Source organism: Mobula birostris, chromosome 4, assembly GCF_030028105.1.
Source record: "Mobula birostris isolate sMobBir1 chromosome 4, sMobBir1.hap1, whole genome shotgun sequence".
Taxonomy (NCBI): domain Eukaryota; kingdom Metazoa; phylum Chordata; class Chondrichthyes; order Myliobatiformes; family Myliobatidae; genus Mobula; species Mobula birostris.
This window is the reverse complement of record NC_092373.1, coordinates 206,728,968-206,748,123: the sequence shown is the minus strand read 5'-3', so window position 1 is coordinate 206,748,123 and position 19,156 is coordinate 206,728,968. Positions and strand designations below refer to the sequence as shown.

General features: G+C 46.3%; 1 protein-coding gene across 5 annotated transcripts in view; it reads right to left on the bottom strand.

The window, feature by feature from the left end:
• LOC140196911 (disintegrin and metalloproteinase domain-containing protein 12-like) overlaps window positions 1-19,156 on the bottom strand; it is a 212,993-nt gene that overhangs the window by 38,003 nt on the left and 155,834 nt on the right. For all 5 annotated transcript variants that reach the window (XM_072256841.1, XM_072256844.1, XM_072256843.1 and 2 more), the window contains exons 13-15: window positions 15,636-15,728; window positions 5,568-5,763; window positions 4,436-4,544 (exon numbers count right to left, since the gene is read on the bottom strand). In XM_072256841.1, coding sequence (XP_072112942.1) covers window positions 4,436-4,544; window positions 5,568-5,763; window positions 15,636-15,728 — 398 coding nt within the window. The remainder of the gene's footprint in view (window positions 1-4,435; window positions 4,545-5,567; window positions 5,764-15,635; window positions 15,729-19,156) is intronic.

Here is a 19,156-nt window from a genome sequence, read left to right as displayed (position 1 = left end):
GTTTTAGATGTTTCAGAAAGGACAGGGAGGGAGGCAAGAGAGGTGGGGCGTGGCATTGTTGATCAGAGATAGTGTCTTGGCTGCAGAAAAGGTGGACGCCATGGAAGGATTGTCTACGGAGACCCTGTGGGTGGAGGTTAGGAACAGGAGGGGGTCAATAACTTTACTGTTTTTTTTAATAGGCCGGCCAATAGTAACAGGGATATCGAGGAGCAGATAGGGAAACAGATCCTGGACAGGTGTAATAATAACAGTGCTGTTGTGATGGGAGATTTTAATTTCCCAAATATCGATTGGCATCTCCCTAAAGCAAGGGGTTTAGATGGGGTAGAGTTTGTCTGGTGTGTTCAGGAAGGTTTCTTGACACAATGTGTAGATAAGCCTACAAGAGGAGAGACTGTACTTGATTTGGTATTGGGAAATGATCCTGGTCAGGTGTCAGAGAGATAGAAACAGGCAAGTTCGAAAAGCATTTAATTGGAGTAAGGGGAATTATGAGGTGATCAGGCAGGAAATTGGAGGCTAAATTGGAAACAGATGTTCTCAGGAAAAGTACAGAAGAAATGTGGCAAATATTCAGGGGATATTTGTGAGGAGTTCTGCATATTTACTTTCCAATGAGACAGGGAAGTCATGGTATGGTACAGGAACCGTGGTGTACAAAGGTTGTAATAAATCTCGTCAAGAAGAAAAGAAAAGCTTACAAAAGATTCAGGGAGCTAGGTAATGTTAGAGATCCAGAAGATTTTAAGGCTAATAGGAAGGAGTTTAAGAAGGAAATTAGGAGAGCCAGAAGGGACCATGAGAAGGCCTTGTCAGGCAGGGTTAAGGAAAACCCCAAGGCATTCTAACAAGTATGTGAAGAGCAAGAGGATAAGATGTGAAAGAATAGGACCTATCAAGTGTGACGGTGGGAAAGTGTGTATGGAACCGGAGGAAATAGCAGAGGTACTTAATGAATATTTTACTTCAGTATTCACTACGGAAAGGGATCTTGGTGATTGTAGTGATGACTTGGAGCAGACTGAAAAGCTTGAGCATATAGATGTTACGAAGATGTGCTGGAGCTTTTGGAAAGCATCAAGTTGGATAAGTTGCCAGGACTGGATGAGATGTACCCCAGGCTACTGTGGGAGGCGAGGGAGGAGATTGCTGAGCCTCTGGTGATGATCTTTGCATCATCAATGGGGACGGGAGAGGTTCCGGAGAATTGGAGGGTTGCGGATGTTGTTCCTTTATTCAAGAAAGGGAGTAGAGATAGCCCAGGAAATTATAGACCAGTGAGTCTTACCTCAGTGGTTGGTAAGTTGATGGAGAAGATCCTGACAGGCAGGATTTATCAACATTTGGAGAGGCATAATATGATTAGTAGTCAGAACGGCTTTGTCAAGGGCAGGTGGTGCCTTACGAGCCAGATTGAATTTTTTGAGGATGTGACTAAACACATTGATGAAGGAAGAGCAGTAGATGTAGTGTATATAGATTTCAGCAAGGCATTTGATAAAGTACCCCATACAAGGCTTATTGAGAAAGTAAGGAGGCATGGGATCCAAGGGGACATTGCTTTGTGGATCCAGAACAGGCTTGCTCACAGAAGGCAAAGAGTGGTTGTAGACGGGTCATATTCTGCGTGGAGGTTGGTCACTAGTGGAGTTCCTCAGGGATCTGGGACCCCTACTCTTTGTGATTTTTATAAATGCCCTGGATGAGGAAGTTGAGGGATGGGTTAGTAAGTTTGCTGATGACATAAAGGTTGGAGGTGTTGTGGATAGTGTGGAGGCTGTCAGACCTTACAGTGGGACATTGACAGGATGCAGAACTGGGCTGAGAAGTGGCAGATGGAGTTCAACCCAGATAGGTGTGCAGTGGTTCGTTTTGGTGGGTCAAATATGAAGACAGAATATAGTATTAATGGTAAGCTCTTGGCAGTGTGGAGGATCAGAGGGATCTTGGGGTCCAAGTCCATAGGACACTCAAAGCTGCTGCGCAGGTTGACTCTGTGGTTAAGAAGGCATACGGTAAAATTGGCCTTCATCAATCGTGGAATTGAATTCAGGAGCCGAGAGGTAATGTTGCAGCTATATAGGACCCTGGTCAGACCCCCCACTTGGAGTACTGTGCTCAGTTCTGTTCGCCTCACTACAAGAAGGATGTGGAAACGATAGAAAGGGTGCAGGGGAGATTTACAAGGATGTTGCCTGGTTTGGGGAGCATGCCTTATGAGAATAGGTTGAGTGAATTCAGCCTTATCTCCTTGGAGCGACGGAGGATGTGACGTGACCTGATAGAGGTGTATAAGATGATGAGAGGCATTAATCATGTGGATAGTCAGAGGCTTTTTCCCCAGGGCTGAAATGGTTGCCACAAGAGGACACAGGTTTAAGGCGCTGGGGAGTAGGTACAGAGGAGATGTCAGGGGTAAGTTTTTTTACTCAGAGTGGTGAGTGCGTGGAATGGGCTGCCGGCAATGGTGGTGGAAGCGGATAGGATAGGGTCTTTTAAGAGACTTTTAGATAGGTACATGGAGCTTAGTAAAATAGACGGTTATAGGGAAGCCTAGTAAATTCTAAGGTAGGGACATGTTCGGCACAACTCTGTGGGCCAAAGGGCCTGTATTGCACTGTAGATTTTCTATGTTTTTTCTATGTTTTCTATATGCAACACATCAGGTGTCAGGACAAAGTCCCCGACACGGAAATCCTGGAACGGGCTGGGCTCTGCAGCGTCTACACCCTCCTGCTAAAAGCCCAAGCCAGGTGGGCTGGACATGTGGTCAGAATGCCAGACAGCCGATTGTCTAAGCAGCTGCTGTACGGAGAACTGTGTCAGGGCAAGCGCTCAGTCGGGGGGCAGAAGAAACGTTACAAAGACTGCCTTAAACCGTCCCTCAAAGGCCTGGGTGTCGACATCAACACGTGGGAGACGCTTGCCCTCGACCGTCCAGCTTGGCGCAGCAAGATCACCACAGGAGCCCGTGCAGCTGAAGTCAGGCGCATCATCGAGGCGCAACGAAAGCGTGCTGTGCGCAAGGCCCGAGCAGCATCCACTGCCACGACAGCACCCACCCACTTGTGTCCCACATGTGGGCGAGCCTTCAGGGCCCGGATTGGCCTCATCAGTCACCTCCGGACCCACAGCCACCAATCTCCCATTTGACTTGGAAGTCATGGTCATCTTCGACTACGAAGGACGAACAGCAACAGCAACACACACAAAATGCTGGAGGAACTCAATTGTACTCTTCTCCATAGATGCTGCCTGGCCTGCTGAGTTCCTCCAGGTGTGTGTGTGTGTGTGTGTGTGTGTGTGTGTCCGTCCTAATGGCTGTATTTTTGTGATTCTGGAAGTCTCTTTGTTATTGCATTATTTGAATAGGGGCTTTCGGTTTGGCTGACTCTTATCTGCAAATTTGTGTGGAATGTTAGCTTTATAAAACTCTGGTTTGCCCATCACATTCCTGGTATTGTGCACAGACCTGGTCGCCCCACTATAGGAAGGATGTCGAGGCTTTGCAGAAGAGATTTAAAGGGCATGTGCTATCATGGAGGCTGGACAAACTTGGGTTGGTTTCTCTGGAGCGTGGGAGGCTGAGGGGAGATCTGATAGAGGCTTACAGGATTATGAAAGGCAGAGATAGAGTGGACAGGGTTTCCCAGGGTTGAAATGTTTAATACCAGCAGGCATGAATTGAAGGTGACACTGGGTAGGTTCAAAAGGAGAAGTGAGGGGTAGGTCTTTTACTCAGGGTTGTGGATGCCTGGTATGGTGGGAGGGGCTTTTAGGAGACGCTTGGATAGGCACGCGGATGTGAGGGAGATGGAGGGCTGTGGACATGGTGTGGGTAGGTGGGGTTAGTGTTTGGGCGTTTCGCTGGTTCAGTACAACATTGTGGGCTGAATGGCCTGTTCCTGCCGCTGTATTGTTCTACATTTCTTACCAACGTGTATAAAAAGAGCTGACCATCAGTGGCACCACGTTTATCAGTGCCTCTTTCCAATTCTCTTTCCCAGCAACACAATAAAACAATCCTCAAACAAGTTCTGTGCCTCTTCCCTGACTTCTGAAGGAAGCTTGGGTTCAAAACATCAGAGTGCCACAGATTCACTCCAGCCACGCCTCGCAAGGGTTTTCCCTTTGAGAAGCAGTTTTCCTCGGGCAGCTCCATGGCACGTGGACAAGCGCTGCCACAGTGACGGGGGGTGGTGGGGGGCACTCTCACCTCGCCCCTGGAATTCAGCTCGCTGGCACTTGCTGTGACTCACACTCTGATCCAGCGATCCATGATACGATCAGTTCAGCGTGTTCTGATGTGACAGATTATCAGTACTTTTATAACTGAAGTCGTTCACAACAGCACAAGCTGCTTATTTGCTCTCACAATAAAGGTGCTGGGCTAACAGTGTTATTCAGATCACGATTGTACTGCAATACCTACTTGGACTGGCATGCAATGTAATTATTGTTCTCGTCTTGACCACAGTTCCCGTACTTGCTCCCTTGTTCATTCGTAACTTCATAGCAAAGCTTTTCAGCGGATATTGCACCTATCAAAGGGAAATGGGACAATAATGCATTTTACACTCACCACCAGACCTTCTGGTGTCTACAACGTGCTGAGCTCCTGCTGTACTGAGTGAGCAGGGAAGGTGGGGAAGCATTTTTCTCTGATCCATTGCTCAGGATCTGCGTGTTACAGACAGTCACAGACTGGTAGAGCACTACAGCACAGAAACAGCCCCCTTAGCTCATCTGGTCCATGCCAGACTATTATTCTGCCTATTCCTAACACCAGAGCCTTCCATACCCCTCCTATCAATGTACCTATCCAAGCTTCTCCTGAATGGTAAAATCGAACCCACATTCGCCATTTGTGCTGGCAGCTCGTTCTACACTCTCACCACCACCACCCGAGTGAAATCCCATCCCCCCATGTTCCCCTTCAGCATTTCACCTTTCACCCTTAGCCCATGACTTTAGTGGCAGTCTTACCCAATCTCAGAGAAATGCAAGCAGGCTCTTTCCACTATCTATGCCCCTCATAATTTAGTCTACCTCTATCATATTTCCATCATTTCCTACACTGCTGGGAATAAAAGTCCTAGCCTGTGCAAACTTCCCCTATAACTCAGTTCCTCATGTTCCAGCATCATCCTTTTAAATTTTCCCTGCATCCTTTCAATCTTACTGACATCTTGCCTGCAGGTAGGTGCCCAGACTATACAATGTCTTGTACAACTTCAGATGGTATGGCCAGCATTTAACGCCCCTCAGAAGATGGGGTGGGGTGTATAGGAGCCACTGCGGAATTCTCAACCCTACAGGCTGCGGAACCTCGGTCACTGTTCCAGCTCAAACTAGGGACTATCAATGTCCGGCAATGAACAGAGTTAAGAACCACAAGGAGAATGCCCCTGAGGACTAATGAAGAGGTGTTAAGGGCCAAATGACCTTGTCCTGGCCCTATTTCTTGTGTTCAGCACTGAGGTAGTCCTGTGTTTCAGCCTCAGGATAGAGGGACATGCTCTGTTAAAAACTGGACATGGTGACTGTGAGAAGCCAGTACTTACCTGGACCCCAGATGCCCTGGCATTGCTGGTTGGCAGACTGGCAGGTCCCATGGCTGCAGTAAAGTCTTCCTTTGCTGCACTCCTGACCGTCCTTCACGTAGTGATTGTTGGGACAGTGCTGGGATTGGCCTGTGCAGAACTCTGGCAAGTCACATTCTCCCCGCTTTGGTCTACAGACCGTGCCTGCCGGCAGAAACTGAGGAGAGGGCAGCAGTGAGATCCAGATGGCCTTGCTTATCACACCGTGGCCAGCTCCGCCAGCTCCACATTAGGCGCTAGCCTCTCCAGCAGAGGACCCCTTCGAAAGGCGATGCCTCAAAAAGACAGCATCCACCGTTAAGGACCCCCATCACCTCTTCTCATTGCCTCCACCATGGCAGAGGTACGGGAGCTTGACAGCACCCATGCACTGTCCCAGAACCAGCTTCTTCCCCTCTGCCATCAGATTTCTAAATGCACAATGAACCACGAGCACTAGCTCAGTATTTTTATTCTTTTTGTACTACTTATCTATTTAATTTTTAAAATATATCTTATTGTAATTTGGCGCTTCTGGGAAGACCAGAAGATGCAACAGAATTAGGCCATTTGAACGATTGAGTCTGCTCCACCACTTCATCATGACTGATCCAGTTTTCCCCTCAGCCCCAGTCTCCTGCCTTCTCCCCTCATCCCTTCATGCTCTGACCAATCAAGAATCTATCAAACTCAGCCTTAAATATACATAAATATTTGGCCTCCTCAGCTGCCTGTGGCAATGAATTCCATAGATTCACCACTCTCTGGCTAAAGAAGTTCCTCATCTCCATTCTAAAAGGACGCCCCTCTATTCTGAGGCTGTGTCCTCTGGTCTTAGACTCTCCCACCACAGGAAGCATCCTCTCCACACCCACTCTATTGAGGCCTTTCAACATTCAATAGGTTTCAATGAAGTCACCCCTCATTCTTCTGAATTCTGGTGAATACAGGCTCAGCTCCAACAAATACTCTTCATATGACAACCCATTCAATCCTGGAATCATTTTCATGATCCTCCTTTGAACCCTCTCCAGTTTCAGCTCATTCTTTCCAAGATAAGGGGCCCAAAACTGCTCACAATACTCCTAGTGAGGCCTCACCAGTGATTTATAAAGCCTTAACATTACATCCTTGTTTTTATATTGAAATGAATGTTAATATTGCACTTGCCTTCCTCACCACAGACTCAATTTGCAAATTAACCTTCAAGGAATCCTGCATAAGTCCCTTTGCACCTCAGTTTTTTAAAATTTTCTCTCTATTAAGAAAATAAACCCTTTCATTTCTTCTACCAAAGTGCATGACCATACACTTCCTGACACTGAATTATACTTGTCATTTCTTTGTCCATCCCCCCAATCTAGATATCATTCTGTAGCCTACCTCCTAAAAACTACCTGCCCCTCCACCTATCTTCATACCCTCTGCAAACCTTGCAACAAAGCCATCAATTCCATCATCTAAATCATTAACATATAACATTAGAAGAATTGGTCCCAACGCAGACCACTAGTCACTGGCAGTCAATCAGAAAAGGCTCCCTTTATTCCCATTCTTTGCCTCCTGCCAATCAGCCACTGCTTTATCCATGCAGGAATCTTTCCTGTAATACCATGGGCTCATAGCGTGTTAAGCAGTGCCATGTGTGGTACCTTGTAAAAAGCATTCTGAAAATCCAAGTAGACTACATCAGCTGATTCTCCTTTGTCTATCCTGCTTGTTGTTTCTTCAAAGAACTCCAATGGATTTGTCATGAAAGGTTTTCCCTTGATGAAACCATGCTGACTGCAACCTGTTTTATCATGGGCCTTCAAGTTCCCTGACACCTCATCCTTAATAATCGAATCCAACAGCTTCCCAACCACTGAAGTCAGACTAACCGGCTGATAGTTTCCTTTCTTCTGCCTCTCCCCCTTCTTGAAGAGTGAAGTGACATTTGCAAATTTTCAGTCTTCCAGAACCATTCCAGAATCTGGTGATCCTTGAAAGGTCATTACTAATGCCTCCGTGATTTCTTCAGCCATCTCTTTCAGAACCCTGGGGTGTAAACCAGCTGGTCCAGGGGACTTATCTACCTTCAGACCTTTCAGTTTCCCAAGAACCTTCACTCAGTTATGGTAACTTCACGCACTTCATGCCCCCAACACGTGGAACTTCTTGATTCTTGAAAGATCTTTACTAAAGCCTCCACAATCTCTACCTCCTTCGGAACCCTGGGCTGAACGCCATCTGGTCAAGTGAACATAGCAGTTCAATGAGAGTGGCTCCAGGGACAGTGTTTTGTCCTGTGTGTGGGATGTGGGAGGTCTGGGAGACCACCAGTCTCCTGGATAAACACAGCTGCATCAGGTGCTCTGAGTTGCAGCTCCTGGGAGAATGTATTAAGGAAATGGAACTGCAGCTTGATAACCTTCAACACATACGGGACAATGAGGAGGTGGTAGACAGGAGCTACAGGGAGGTAGTCACCAGGAGATGGGTAACTGGGTGACAGTCAGGGGAAGGAGGGGAAGTACACAGCCAGTGTAGAGTACACCTGTGGCCGTTCCCTCAATAATAAGTATACCACTTTAGATTCTATTGAGAGGGCTGTCCTTCCGGGGGCAGCCACAGTGACCGGGTCTCCGGCACAGAGTCTGGTGCTGAGGATCAGAAGAGAAGAGAGTGAAGAGGACTGCAGTGGTGATAGGAGATTCCATAATCAGAGGAACAGAGACGAGATTCTGTGGGTGCAATAGAGACACCCAGATGTTATGAGATGTTGCCTTCCTGGTGCCAGGATTAGGGATGTCTCAGATCAGGTCCATGGCATTCTCAAGGGCAAGGGTGAGCATCCAGAAGTCTTGGTACATATTGTCACCAATGACAGAGCCAGACAAGGTGAGGAGAATTTTAAGGAACTACGTAGACAGCTTGGCAGAAGCTCCAGGGTAGTAATCACAGGACTGCTGCCTGTGCCATGACCCAGTGAGGGTATTTGGCAGTAGGATGATTCAGCAGATGAGTGCATGGCTGAGGAACTGGTGCAGGGGATAGGGGTTCAGCTTTATGGATCACTGCGATCTCCACTGGGGAAGGTACGATCTTTACAAAAGGGATGTTACACCTGAACTCAAGAAATCCAATATCCTTGCAGGCAGCTTGGCTCAAGTTGTTTGGGAGGGTTTAAACTAATTTGGCAGAGGGATGGGAACTGGAGTGATCATGCTGAAGATGAGTTAGCTGGTTTACAAACAAAGGCAATGTGTAGTGAGACTCTTAGCAAGGAGAGGCTGATGATAGGGCAAAATTGTAGTCAACAGGATGGACTGAACTTAAAAGGCAGACAAAATCGAGAAAAGTGAACACAGGACTCAAGGTGTAGTATTTGAATGGACCGTGGATCAGAAGGTGTTTTGTTTGAATGGATGTCTCAGTTCATGTCTACAGCATTTTGGAGGGGGAGGGAGAGCAGCCAGATGTCTTGGTACAAATTGGTGCCAACGACATAGGAAGGAAAAGCGATGAGGTCCTGAAGAGAGAATTTAGAGAGCAGGCAGAAAGCGGAGAAGCAGGACCTCCCGGGTAGTAAATTCTGGATTGCTGCCTGTGCCACACACCAGTGAAAGTAGAAACAGGATGTTATTTGGCATATAGAAACATAGAAAGCCTACAGCACAATACAGGCCTTTTGGCCCACAGAGTTGTGCAGAACATGTCTCTACCTTAGAAATTACTAGGCTTACATATAGCACTCAATTTTACGGAGCTCCATGTACCTATCCAAAAGCCTCTTAAAAGACCCTATCGTATCCGCCTCCATCACCGTTGCTGGCAGCCCATTCCACGCACTCACCACTCTGAGTAAAAAACTTACCCCTGACATCTCCTCTATACCTACTCCCCAGCACCTTAAACCTGTGTCCTCTTGTGACAACCATTTCAGCCCTGGGAAAAAGCCTCTGACTATCCACACGATCAATGCCTCTCATCATTTTATACACCTCTACCACGTCACCTCTCATCCTCCGTCGCTCCAAGAAGAAAAGGCCAAGTTCACTCAAGCTATTCTCATAAGGCATGCTCCCCAATCCAGGCAACATCCTTGAAAATCTCCTCTGCACCCTTTCTATGGTTTCCACATCCTTCCTGTAGTGAGGTGAACAGAACTGAGCACAGTACTCCAAGTGGGGTCTGACCAGGGTCCTATATAGCTGTAACATTACCTCTCAGCTCTTAAACTCAATCCCACGACTGATGAAGGCCAATGCACCGTATGCCTTCTTAACTACAGAGTCAACCTGCACAGCTGCTTTGAATGTCCTATGGACTCGGACCCCAAGATCTCTCTGATCCTCCACACTGCCAAGAGTCTTACCATTAATACTATATTCTGCCATCATATTTGACCTACCAAAATGAACCACTTCACTCTGATCTGGGTTGAACTCCATCTGCCACTTCTCAGCCCAGTTTTGCATCCTATCGATGTCTCGCTGTAACCTCTGACAGCCCTCCACACTACCCACAACACCCCCAACCTTTGTGTCATCAGCAAACTTACTAACCCATCCCTCCACTTCCTCATCCAGGTCATTTATAAAAATCATGAAGAGCAAGGGTCTCAGAACAGATGCCTGAGGCACTCCACTGGTGACCAACCCTCCATGCAGAATATGACCCGTCTACAATCACTCTTTGCCTTCTGTGGGCAAGCCAGTTCTGGATCCACAAATCAATGTCCCCTTGGATCCCATGCCTCCTTACTTTCTCAATAAGCCTTGCATGGGGTACCTTATCAAATGCCTTGCTGAAATCCATATACACTACATCTACTGCTCTACTTTCATCAATGTGTTTAGTCACATCCTTAAGAAATTCAATCAGACTCATAAGGCACGACTTGCCCTTGACAAAGCCATTCTGACTACTACTAATCATATTATACCTCTCCAAATGTTCATAAATCCTGCCTCTCAGGATCTTCTCCATCAACTTACCAACCACCGAAGTAAGACTCACTGGTCTATAATTTCCTGGGCTATCTCCACTGCCTTTCTTGAATAAGGGAACAACATCCACAACCTTCGGATCCTCCGGAACCTCTCCTGTCCCAATTGATGATGCAAAGATCATTGCTAGAGCTCAGCAATCTCCTCCCTCGCCTCCCACAGTAACCTGGGGTACATCTCATCCACTCCCAGCGACTTATCGAACTTGATGTTTTCCAAAAGCTCCAGCACATCCACTTTTTTAATATCATAAAACCATAAGACAAAGGAGAAGTCGACCATTCGGCCCATCGAGTCTGCTCCAGCATTTTATTATGAGCTGATCCATTCTCCTATTTAGTCCCACTCCCTCACCTTCTCACCATAACCTTTGATGCCCTGGCTACTCAGATACCTATCAATATCTGCCTTAAATACACCCAGTGCTACCATGGCAATAAATTCCATAGATTCACCACCCTCTTGCTAAAAAAATTTCTTCGCATTTCTGTTCTGAATGGGCGCCCTTCAATCCTTAAGTCATGCCCTCTCGTACTAGACTCCCCCATCATGGGAAACAACTTTGTCACATCCACTCTGTCCATGCCTTTCAACATTCGAAATGTTTCTATGAGGTCTCCCCTCATTCTTCTAAACTCCAAAGAATACAGTCCAAGAGCAGACAAACGTTCCTCATATGTTAACCCTCTCACTTCTGGAATCATTCTAGTGAATCTCTTCTCTTCCTGTATGGTATTACAGGAAAGTTACTGGGATAGTCAGAGCATTGGCTGATTGGTAGGAGGCAGCAAGTGGGAATAAAAGGATCCTTGTTTGGTTGGCTGTCAGTGACTAGTGGTGTTCTGCTGCAGGTGTTAGGACAGCTTCTTTTTATGCTGTATATCAATGACTTAGATAATGGAATAGATGGCTTTGTTGCCAAGTTTGCTGATGATACGAAGATTAGTGGAGGGGCAGGTACTGTTGAGGAAACAGGTAGGATGCAGACAGACTTAGACAGCTTAGGAGAAAGAACAAGAAAGTGGTAAATAAAATACAATGTTGGAAAATGCATGGTCATGCACTTTGGTAGAAGAAATAAATGTGCAAACTATTTTCTAAATGGGGAGAAAATCCAAAAATCTGAGATGCAGAGAGAATTGGGAGTACTTGTGTGGGAAATGCTAAAGGTTAACTTGCAGGTTGAGTCAGTGGTGAGGAAGGCAGATGCCATGTTAGCATTCATTTCAAGAGGTCTAGAATACAAGAGCAGGGATGTGATGCTGAGGCTTTATAAGGCACTGGTGAGGCCTCACCTTGAATACTGTGAACCGTTTTGGGTTCTTGATCTAAGAAAGGATATGCTATCATTGGAGAGGGTGCAGAGGAGGTTCAAAAGGATAATTCTGGGAATGAAAAGGTTATTTTATGAGGAACATTTGATGGCTCTGGGTCTGTACTTGCTGGAATTTAGAAGGGTGAGTGGGATCTCAATGAACCTTTCGAATGTTGAGAGACCTAGACAAAGTAGATGTGGAAAGGATGTTTCATATGGTGGGGGAGTCTAGGACAAAAGAACACAGCCTCAGGATAGAGGTATGTCCATTTAAAACAGAAATGAGGAGGACTTTCTTCAGCCATAAGGTGGTGAATTTGTGGAATTTGCTACCACAGGCAGCTGTAGAGGCCAGGTGATTGGGTGTGGAGCTTAGAAAAATAGAAAAACAGAGGGATACGGGTAACCCTTGGTAATTTCTAAAATAAGTACATGTTTGGCACAGTATCGTGGGCCGAAGGGACTGTATTGTGCTGTAAGTTTTCTATGATTCTATGTGCATTTAAGGCAGAGATTGATAGGTTCTTGATTGGACACGGCATCAGAGGTTATGGGGAGAAGGTCGGGAACTGGGGTTGAGGAGAAGATTAAAAAAAGGATGAGCCATGATCGAATGGAGGAGCAGACTCGATGGGCCAAATGGCCTAATTCTGCTCCTATGTCTTATGGTCTTATGAACGTGTGCAGTATACAGAACAAGGTAGTTGAACTTGTAGCACAGTTAAAGATTGGCATGTATGATGCAGACGTCACTGAGTTGCAGCTGAAAGAAGATTATAAACTGGGAGCTTAATGTCCAAGGAAACACTCTGATGGGAAACCATGCAATTAGATCATCAGAAGGAGGTAACATAGGGTTGGAGGTTTTAAATCATTTTGAATAAAGCTAAGGAACAGCAAAGGTAAAAAGACCATGATGGGAGTTATATGCAGACTCCCAAACAGTAGTAATGATGTATCCTGCAAATTACAATGGGAGTCAGAAATACATGTCAAAAGGGCAATGTTCAATAGTCGCGGGGGATTTTAAATTTGCAGGTCGACTGGGAAAATCAGGTTGCAGCTGGGTACCAAGAAGGGGAATTTCTAGATGACTTTTTAGAGCAGCTCGTGGTGGAGTTCACTAGGGCTATTTTGGATTGGCTGTTGTGCAATGAACCAGTATTGATAAGAGAGCTCAAGGTAAAAGAATCTGAGAGGCAAGAAATGTTTTGGGCCGATACCCTTTAGCAGGATGAGAGAAAAAGAGATGAGGAGTAAGGTGAGGAGTAAGAGTGAAAAGGTAGAGGGTGGGGAGGGAGAAACAGAAGGTGGTGGGTGAAACCGGGAGAGCAAGGGGTGAAGTACAGAGCTGGGCAGTTGATTGGTGAAGGAGATACAGGGCTGGAGAAGGGGAATCATAGGAGAGGGCATAAGGTCACGGAGAAAAAAAAAAAGCAATGGGGGACAGGAAATGGTAGACGCACTGAATAGGTATTTTGCATCAGTTTTCTTCATGGAAGATGCCAGTAGTGGGGTGAAAGTTCCAGATATCAGGGGACATGAAATGTGCAAAGTTGCCATTACTACGGAGAAGGCTGTTTGGAAACTGAAAGTCTGATGGTAGATAAGTCAGCTTGGCCACACGGAGTACAGTAGATGTTAGAGTTGACTGTTAAAGATGTGGCTTCAAGGTACATGAAGGCACATGATAGAATAGGCCTTAGTCAGCATGGTTTCTTCAGGGAACACCTCCACGTGACCTGTCTGACAGTGTAGAGCAGGGGTCCCCAACCTTAGTCGCTCTGCGGACAAGTTTAATATTGACAATATTCTTGCGGACCGGCCGACCCGGAGGTGGAGGGGGTAAGGTTGCCAACGGACAGGAGTAGCAGTCAAATATGTTGAGCTTACCCCGAGAAAGACTACAATGACCATGAAGCCTTGCGCGGGCACTTGTGTGTGCATGAGTGTACGTGCCGATTTTTTTCTACAAAGCATTTTTGGCCATTCTGTTCAGGGGGTGGATGTTAATCACAACTGGAATATCGGTGATAAGTGGCTAATACACTCAATTTCATTTCTAAAAGGGTTTATCTAACGAATTTAATATTAAACACAGCGCATATTTTCCTCGCATGAATATAGTGTTAAGTCAATTATCAGGGGAAGACAGGGGAGCTTGAAGTAAGTGTTGAACAAACTTCCAGTAGAAGTGGTAGAAGCAGGTTCGATATTATAATTTAAAGAAAAATTGGATAGGTATATGGACAGGAAAGGAATGGAGGGTTATGGGCTGAGTGCAGGTCGGTGGGACTAGGTGAGAGTAGCGTTCGGCACGGACTATAAGGGCAGAGATGGCCTGTTTCCGTGCTGTAATTGTTATATGGTTATGTAAGTCACTTATAAGTCAATAGCATCATAACATTTTAAGTAACGTTTGGATATTAAACACACAGCACATGTTTTCCCCGTATGAACATATAAAATCATTGCAACACACCAATATCGCTGAATCAGTGGGAGCCCTGGGCTTGTTTCCCCGCAACAAGACGGTGCTATCGAGGGGTGATGGGAGACAGCGATACTCGAAGGGGGTTCCTTATGTCCAATCTATTCCACAGTTTAGTTTTCGTTGCATTCATTGCAGAGATATGTTGGAAATGGAAGCAACGTTTTCAGTGCTTTCGTGACTATCTCAGGATATTTAGCCTTGACTTTGATCCGGAATGCCGGCAGAGATGTTATGTCAAACATACTTTTCAGCCCACCGTCATTTGCAAGCTCCAGGAGTTGATCTTCTTCCCGCACTGACATGGATGACACGTGGGTAATAACCTCGCGTGCGTAATGGCTCAACAGTTGGCGTGACAGGGAATGAGGAAAGGTTTCCTCGCGGCCCGGTAGCACATGCTTCGCGGCCCGGTGGTTGGGGACCGCTGGTGTAGAGACATCTCACACCTCCACGTGACCTGTCTGACAGTGTACGGACACCTCACACCTCCACCTGACCCCAGCAGACCTCGATGAAGTGGTCCCATATTTACGACGTCTTGCCAATCTACTGGGATCATCTCTTTGTCCGGTGCTCCCGATGTGTCTCCCTGCATTGGTGAGAGACTCCTTGTAAAGTAGAGGACCACTTCATCGAGCGTCTCCATACTATCGGGGCTTCCTGGTGGCCAAACATTTGAATTCCATTTCCCATTCTCATTCCGCCATGCCCTCCCTCTCCTTGCGCCACAAATTCATTTCACCCTCTGAGTGGAGGAACGGCATGTTAAATTGTGTCTGGTTATCCCCACCCTGATCGTATGCATATTGATTTCTACTTGCAGTGAGCAAATTCCCTCCCCTCTATTCCCCACTCCGACCTTTCACTTCCGCTCACCTGCCTGTTAAATTCCCCCTGTGACCCTCCTCCCTCCCTTTCTCCCACAGTCTACTCTTCTCTGCTATCAGGTTCTTTCTCCTCCAGCCCTTGACCTTTTCCACTCACCTGACTTCACCTATCGCCTTCCAGCTCGCCTCCGTCCGCTCAGCCCATCTTTTTACTGAGGCCCCTTCCCCCTTTACTTCCCGCCCTGACGAAGGACTTCAGCACAAATGTCACCTGTTCACCCAGATGCTGACTGACCTGCTGAGTCCCTGCAGCATTTTGGGAATACAATCAATGATTTTTATGGATGGCTCACAACACAAGTTTTTCACTGCACCTCAGTGCCTGTGACAATAAGGAACATCAATAAATTCTTGCAGCCTTACTTTGCAGTCCTTACAACAGGGTCCCATGGACGAACACTCAGCACCGGCTGTGAATTTGCAAGTCGATGGCTGACAGCAGGGATCTTCACATTCCTGAGGACACAACGATAAAATGACGTGAGACTGGGGAAGCATGACCTGTATTGGACCAGTTCCTGCTGGGGTTATGCTTGGTGGATAAATGGATCCTGCTGGGTTTCTACCTCATGTATAACCAGCTCCTGCTGGAGTTCTGCTTGGTGCATAACTGGAACATGCTGGGGCCATGCCTCATGTAAAACCAGTTCCAGCTGGATAAGAAGTTCCTGCTAGGATAATGTTTGGAAGATAACTGGTTTGGAAAGGGTAATGTAGGGGAGGCTCTTTGCCTATCTGTACCAGTCCCACTCCAATCAGTGTACCTGTATATCAGCAGGTTTCTCTGCTCGAGTTACTTTAACACACTGCCTATCTCTCCAGTGCAGTCTGAGCATGTTGCGAATTCTCTCTACACCCTCCAGTGCAAATGAAGCAATTAGCTGTTCTGCTCTGTGGAAGAGTGAAGGAATTATCCCCAATATTTGGAATCATATTTGTTGCCAAATTAACATAGAGAAAAATTAGTTTAATGGGCAAAGGCATCTGTACTCACTGAGTGGATCCTTCCAACGCGGGGAGGGTCTGATACCAGAGGGCGCAGACTTCCAACGCGGGGAGGGTCTGATACCAGAGGGCGCAGACTTCCAACGCGGGGAGGGTCTGATACCAGAGGGCGCAGACTTCCAACGCGGGGAGGGTCTGATACCAGAGGGCGCAGACTTCCAACGCGGGGAGGGTCTGACACCAGAGGGCATGTCTGACACCAGAGGGCACAGACTTCCAACAGGGGGAGTGTCTGACACCAGAGGGCACAGACTTCCAACAGGGGGGACGGTCTGACACCAGAGGGCACAGACTTCCAACGGGGGGACGGTCTGACACCAGAGGGCACAGACTTCCAACAGGGGGAGGGTCTGACACCAGAGGGCACAGACTCAGAATAGAGAGAGATCATTTAGAACAGAACCGAGGAGGAATTTCTTTAGCCAGAGGGTAATGAATCTTTGGAATTCAGACAAGTATGAGGTATAGATCATCTTACTAAACAAGAACCTTTCAAACTTTGCTTTAAATATATCAGGCCTCCACAATGAATTACACATGTATAACATATGAGCACCATCAAATGGGGCAGGGTTTTATAGTATTCTTTATTTTATTGAAATAACCTTAGTTGCAGGAGGGGCAGGACTGGCCGTTCAATATTCCGAGGTTTTTTTGTTTCAGACGCGACAGAGCAGGACGGATTGAAGGAGTAGGAGTGGTGTTACTAGTCAGGGTGTATTACAGACACCCAACAGTCTGGCGGATTAGGGGAACTAATCTGAAGAGAGATCACAGACTGTTGCTGTGATATTTTCCTGAGACCAAGTTTACCTCAATAAAATGAATTGTACTGTGCAACTCTTGGTCCATAAGGTTATTACAGTAGGTGATTTTAACTTTCCACATATTGACTGGGACTCTCATACTGTAAAAGGACAAGATGGGATAGAGCTTGTCAAATATGTTCAGAAAGTTTCCTTCATCAGTACGTGAAAGTCCCAATTTGTAGATTCATAGAGAAGTACATCACAGAAACAGGGTCTATGGCCCATCCAATCCATGCTGAAACCATTTACACTGCCTACTCTCATCGACCTGCACCAGGACCATAGACCTCCATATCCCTACTATCAAAGTACCTACTCAGACTTCACTTAAACATTGAAATCGAGCTCACATGCACCACTTGTGCTGACAGCTTATTCCACACTCCCAATCCCTTGAGTGAATAAGTTTCTGCTCATGTTCCCCTTAAACTTCCAAACTTTCACCCTTTATGCATGACTCCCAGTTGTAGTACCACCCAACCGCAGTGGAAAAAGCCTGCTGCATTTACCCTATCTATACCCCTCAGAATTTTGTACACTGCACTCAACCCCCTCTAATCTTCTACGTTCTAAGGAATACAATCCTGACATATTCGATCTTTCCTTGTTATTTAGGTCCTCCAGACCCGGCAACATCCTTGCAAGCAACAATCACAACATGCTGGAGGAACTCAGCAGGCCAGGCAACACCTATGGAAAAGTGTACAGTCGATGTTTAACAAAAGGATCTTTGTAAATCAATGTACTGAGTACGAGATGCCATTGAGTACGAATAAGATGGTATTGAAGCCTACTTTGAACTGTTGTGTGCAGTTTTGGCCACCTACCTACAGGAAAGATGTAAATAAGATTGAAAGAGTAAGTCAAAATTTACAAAGGACAATGTACCAAATGCCTTCTTTATGACTCTATCTGCTTATGATGCCACTAGCAACAAATTATGTACCTGTATTTCCAGATCCCTTTGTTCTACCACAGTCCTCAGTGCCCTAGCATTCATTGTGTAAGACCTCCCCTGGTTGGTCCTACTGAAGTGCAAAACCTCACATTTGTCTGCATTAAATCACTGTGGATCCCATGCACCTTAATCGTCTGGATTAGTCTCCCATGAGGGACTTTGGCAAACACCTTATTAAAGTTTATGTATGTAATATCACTGCCCGACCCTCTTCAACCTCTTGTCACCTTGTCTAAAAATACGAGCAAGTTGGTAAGGCACGACCAGCAATGCACAAAGCCGTGCTGGCTCTCCCTGGTTGGGTGCTGGGATTCCAAATGCTCACATATTCTATCCTTAGGGATTTTCTCCAGCAATTTCCTTGCAACTGACATGAGAGTCACAGGTCTATAGTTCCTGGGATTTTCCTTTGCTTCCTTCTTAAATAGAGGTACAACATTAGCCACTGGCTGGTCCTTCGGGACCTCGCCTGTGGCTAGAGAGAATACGAAGAAACTGGTCAAGGGCCTAGCAATCTAGTCTCTTGCCTGCATCAATAACCTGGGGCAAATCCCATCAGGCCCTGGGACTTCTACACCCTACCTCTCTTTAGGAGGACCAACACTTCCTCCTCCTTGAACTCTCAACACTCTGACCTATTTACACACTTAGCACTGGTCTCCTTGTCCTCCATGTCCTATTCGTTGGTAAATACTGAAGCAACCTATTCATTAAGTGCCTCACTCACGTTCTCTGCATCCAAGCAAATGTCCCTCCACCTTTATCCTTGAGTGGTCCCATCCTCCCCAGTTATCCTCTTGCTCTTGATGTATGTATAGAATGCCTTCGGATTCACCTGAATCCTGCTTGCCAAGGACTTTACATAGCCCCTCCTGGCTTTCTTAATTCCCTTATTTAGTTCTTTTCTGACTTCTTTATACTCCTCATGTGCTTCATTTGATCCTGACTTCTGAAGCTTTACATACTTTTTCTTCTTGCTGGTCAATGTCTCCCATTCACTACATAATGTACTGGGTGGGCACAGGAGTACATTCAGCCAGAGATTCATTCTACCGAGATGCAGCACAGAGTGTCATAGGAAGTCATTCCTGCCTGTGGCCATCAAACTTTAC